Raw genomic sequence first — 5527 nt, 5'->3', positions numbered from 1 at the left:
GTGCTTTTACGTGCCACCGGCACGAAGGCCAGTCAGGCGGTACTGGCAACAGCCGCGTTCAAAATGGTGTATTTTATGTGCCACCCGCACAAGGGCCAGTCCAGGGGGCACTGGCAACGATCTCGCTCGAAAGTCCTTACACATGCCGCAGGCACAAGTGCCAGAAAGGCAACACTGGGCACAGGTGCCATCACGATTTCGCTTTCGCTTGCCCCAACAGGTCTTCGCAAGCTGAGTTTCGTGTCCAATGAAGGAGACGACGTTGGCATGGGTGCCAGTCATCGAATTTAGTATGATTTCGATTTCACTTGCCTCAACAGGTCTTCGCAAGTGCAGTTTAGTGTATATATATATACATATATATTTACACACTCACACACAAAAAGACATATACAAAACATGCTCATTCTCTGTAATAAATAAAAACAAATTTCAAGTCCCTCTGAAAAATTAATAAAGAATTTAAAAGAAAAATAACTGAAATTTATAACAAGCAAAAGAATGTTTGGTACTTTGAAACCAACATTAGCTATTATTTTCTAATTTTTCTCTCCCAAATTATCAAGAATCCTATTAATATCAAACAAATAAACAAAAGAGAATTATAAGAAGAACTAGGACATACCGAAGATGCAATTTCTTGGTAAGTCAATCCATTCAAGTGTTTCCTCTCCAGTGGGTTGTTCACACTTAGGCCATGTTGAGGTTCCACCCAACATTCTGTCACTATTTGTAACTCTCCATCTGACTCAGCCAATTCACATTCTTCCATTTCATCTTCAGATATGCTGCAGAGAAACAAAAAAAAGGTTTCATAATACTTTTATCTTTTACTTGTTTTAATAATTAGACAGCGGTCATGCTGGAGCACCACCATGCAGAATTTTTAGTTGGATGAATCAACCCCAGTATCTATTTGCTTTTTTCTTCAAGTCCTTCACTTATTTTCTATTGTTCTCTTTTTGATGAACTCCCAAGTTATGGGGACATAAACACACCAACACCAATTGTCAAGTGACAGGGGAGGGGGAATACAGACACAAAAACACACACTGTCTATACATATACAATGGGCTTCTTTTAGTTTCTGTCCACCAAATCCATTCACAAGACTTTAGTCAACCCTAGGCTATAGAAGACACTCATCCAAGGTGCCACACAATGCGACTGAACCTGGAACCAAGTAGTTGGGGAGCAAACTTCTTACCCCACAGCCATGCCTGTACCGAATGGTTTTTTTTTTTATTTACCTTCAACACAAAATTTTTAACCAACTTTTCATCCAGAGAAAGTCAACTATTGCTATTATTAACCCTTATTTCAGCTTTGATCAAGCAATCCCATGATAAAAGTCAGTCCAGTCATGACCATCCAGTCTTTTTAGAGATATCCAATATGTCTTTTTCTTTTTAAGATAGTGTTATGGGAGAATCTGGAACTACCCCACATGACTGAAGGTGGACTAATCAATTACAATCAAAACTGAGTGAACTGTCAAGGGGTAGTTGACGGTGTTAGTTCGACCATATTGTTTTGCCATGTTAATTCAATGTGTATTGGTTTAACAGTCAGTAGTTGAACAGTGAATGCTGAGTATCATACCTATGTTTGAACATTGGTTTGTTTATGTCCCCATAACTTAGCAGTTTGGTATAAGAGACAGATGGAATAAGTACCAGACTTAAAAATGTGAAAGTGCTGGGGGGTGATTTGTTCAACTAAACCTTCCACAGTCTTGTTCCAACATAGCAGCAGCCCAACGACTGAAGCAAATACAATAAAATATATGAAATGTCATTGAGCGTGCATATGTGTGAGTGCACATATAAGTATAAAGTTAGATGTGTGTACGTAAGCATGTAAGTGTACGTGGGAATATTTATATGTTTGTGTAAGGCGGCGAGCTGGCAGAAATGTTAGCACACCGGGCGAAATGCTTAGCGGTATTTCATCTGCCGCTACGTTCCGAGTTCAAATTCCGCCGAGGTTGACTTTGCCTTTCGTCCTTCCAGGGTCGATAAATTAAGTACCAGTAACGCACTGGGGTCGATGTAATCGACTTGATCCCTTTGTCTGTCCTTGTTTGTCCCCTCTATGTTTAGCCCCTTGTGGGCAATAACAAAATAAGTATTTCATCTGTCTTTATGTTCTGAGTTCAAATTCTGCCGAGGTCAACTTTGCCTTTAATCCTTTCAGGGTCAATAAAATAAGTACCAGTTAAACACTGGGACTGATGAATTCAATTTACCCCCTCCCTGAAAATTGCTGGCTTTGTGCCAAAATTTGAAACCAATATTTATATGTTTGTGCACATATTCATGATTTTGTGTGCAAGCCCTCCAACACAGGTATGAGACTATTTGGCACAGCAGTTTTGGCATTGCCTATTTGGTATCACTGATTCAATGATGACTTATTTGACATCAGACATTATAATGTTTCTCTCATTCTCTCCTTCTTTCTGTATGTGTATATTTCTACATGTGTGTGTGTGTGTGTGTGTGTGTATTGGCTCTAACATCAAAAAGTACCATCATGAAAAAAGGTTCAATATTCAGTCAATTGTGCCAAATCATCAGCATCCAATCTGCTTCAATACACCTCGTTTCATTTCCTCAAAGAAAAGCAAAAATCATAGCTGAAGGTCATAACTCAACTATCAACATAGCGCACACAGTTTTTCTCTTTTTATGAATCATATTATACAAAATAATACATGTGAAGAGCAAAGCACATACCTCCCACGAGTGTTTTTGGCATTAGGTGGAAACAAGATATATTGTACAACACACGTTGACGAAGTGTGGCTTTCATCATTCTCATCCTCTCCTTCATAGCCAAGTCTTGGAGTACGTTTAATGAAAGAATTGTCAGACTGTTAATAAAAAATTAAATTACATTTTATAAAGTAAAAAAAAAAATGGAACACAGCAAGAGGACACATATATGTTGAAAACATTCAATGAATTGACTATTCTTCCTTTTATTTGTTAACGCAATCAAATTATGAGGATACCAGCCTCTTGATAGCTTGTATCCTGGACTAAGACTGCTGACTATAAAGAAGTCTTTAGGCACCTTTGGTAAAGCTCGCTCTTTTGTAGGCATTCAGTGAGGATGCATTGATGTCTTCATTTCAATTTTCTAGTTGTGTATTGTCCATCGCTTAATGTTGTTGATAAAGACCAAGTTACCAAATGTAAGCAACATAAGTAGCCAAGCACTGATCACCTCCTTCTTCAGCTATTCCTACATCTTTCACCTTCCCTTCCCATACTGATATGTACAATGAACAACACCTTAACCCTTGCTCATCATTCACTACATTCACCTCCACCCACCACCCATATCTAACCATCACTCACTCTTCTCTCATGCTCTGTTATTCTGTCCCTATTCTCTCTTCATCTACCCTGAGAGTATTGATACCTCATCATCATCTTTGTCTTCCTATCAACTACTCCCACCCATCTCTGTATAATATAGGGTAGACCAAAGACCAAAGAAATTTTTGAAATCAGGTAATTAGAGCACAGCCTTTAAATAGATAGGTTTCTCAAGTAAAATGATGCATAATCAAAATGCAAAAAAAAAATGCCATATTATACAAACAACTAACTTGTGTTGGGAAAAAGAAGGAAAAAAGCGGATGCATATTTGTATGATGCCTACCTTCATTTCAACTTCCAGAACCATGTTCACGATTCCAATTGTTGTAAGTGCAAAGTGGAAACCTTCCTGAGTTCGAATCCTTAAATAAAGGAAACAGAAAAATATTTTGAAAACAAGCCAACAATACATTTGACTAACTACTCTGCTAAACATTTAATCCTCAAACATTTAGGCCCTATGATACTGTGGATAGAAATAAAGCCCTCTGTTGGGGCTGCCAATAGTGGTGGTGATGGTGACAGCATAATCATTGCAACATCCACTTTTCCTTGCTTGCATGGGTTGGATGGAGATTGTTGAGGCAGATCTTCTACGGCTAGATGCCCTTACTGTCACCAACCCTCACCTGTTTCCAAGCAAGGCAATATATTTTTCCATGGCTAGATATGTTCTCACAGAATATTGGAAACAAATGATACTATCTATATGACAGCAACACTCATTTACAACAATGGTTATGCCCAGACAAGGAGACACACACACACACGACACTTCTTTCGGTTTCTATCTATCACTCACAAGTCTTTGGTTGGCCCCAAGGCCATAGTTGAAGACATTTGCCCAAGTTGCAAACCATATTCCAAATGACATGCAAATTACTTCCTCAACATGAAAGCTCTGGACAAGATATCTCGTAGCATCTGCTTTGGTTATCTGCAGCCCTGAATCCAAATCCTGAGAGGTGAGGAGAAAAAAATGAGCCCTACAAGACCCAACAAAAACCAGGACAAGCTTAAGAACTTCATTAAGTACCCAAGCACCTCTTGTTGATTTTGCTGATTTTGTAATATCACTGATGCTTAGCTTTTTTGCTAGGTAGGAGTGTTGGCCTGACAGAAACCTATTTCTACATTAGTCCAGCCTCTACTCTTTGAACTGTTTAGCATGGGAGACCCTACTAAGAGCTTTTACATCAATGGCATAGCTCTTAATATCATTGAGGTACACAAGCCACTACACTTTAACAAGATCTGAATCTTGTGGTTGATCAGTAACAGGAAGTGGGATTCAAATCTAGAATGCACAGAACATGATGTTTTAAAATCCCACCAGTCTAATGTTCTGGACTAGAAATTTATTTATGGGCTCCCAAAAGATGAAAGACAAAGTAGTAAAGTAATGATAAAAAAAAAAGACAACAAAAGACTAACTTGGCCAAAGTGGACAACATACGCCCCACCATAGGTGTAGGCATTAAAGGTACACGACCATGCTGGATACTCCAAATCCATCGCCTGTGGTAGAGGTACCGTGACATTGTGTTGAACATTGCAGCCACTGAACGGCTGGCTTTTTCAGCAGCATCTGATGTATGACGAGGAATCTCACGAGCTGGATCGTCCACAACACTTAGATCATGAGGAACTCTTTCATATCTGAAAGGAAAAAAATTTTTATGAGTTATTATTGTTTTGCATTTTTTTATGTCAGAAGATCAGTGACTATAATGGAGGATTTGTTAACGAGATGGGAAAGTTAATTTTAAAACTTGAATTTAGTTAAATAATTACCTTTTTCTGTATTAAGATGGTGATAGGAAGATATCTTGGCAAAAAGGTTTTGTATCACAGAACCAAAAGCAGATTCAATTGACTAATATTAAACAAATTAAGTACCCCGTGACAAAAAAAATGCATAGAATTTATTTATATAGGGGCAGGTATGGCAGTGTGGGTAACAAAATTCACTTTCCAACCAAATGATTTCAGGTTCAGTGTGGTGTTTTTAGCATCTTCTAAAGCCTTGGACTGAAAAATGTGTTAGGGAGTCCACTATGTGTGTGTGTGTGTGTGTTAGGAAAGTGTCTTCTCTTAAAAACTTGACCTGACCAATGCCTTGGGAAGCCCATCATACC

General features: G+C 38.5%; 1 protein-coding gene across 1 annotated transcript in view; it reads right to left on the bottom strand.

Annotated features, from left to right (window-relative positions):
• LOC106871186 (KICSTOR complex protein SZT2) overlaps positions 1-5527 on the bottom strand; it is a 102669-nt gene that overhangs the window by 73170 nt on the left and 23972 nt on the right. The window contains exons 17-20 of the mRNA XM_052974313.1: positions 4824-5048; positions 3673-3751; positions 2739-2875; positions 626-788 (exon numbers count right to left, since the gene is read on the bottom strand). Coding sequence (XP_052830273.1) covers positions 626-788; positions 2739-2875; positions 3673-3751; positions 4824-5048 — 604 coding nt within the window. The remainder of the gene's footprint in view (positions 1-625; positions 789-2738; positions 2876-3672; positions 3752-4823; positions 5049-5527) is intronic.

Source organism: Octopus bimaculoides, chromosome 18 (assembly GCF_001194135.2).
Source record: "Octopus bimaculoides isolate UCB-OBI-ISO-001 chromosome 18, ASM119413v2, whole genome shotgun sequence".
NCBI classification, from domain to species: domain Eukaryota; kingdom Metazoa; phylum Mollusca; class Cephalopoda; order Octopoda; family Octopodidae; genus Octopus; species Octopus bimaculoides.
This window is presented reverse-complemented; position numbering and strand designations above follow the sequence as displayed.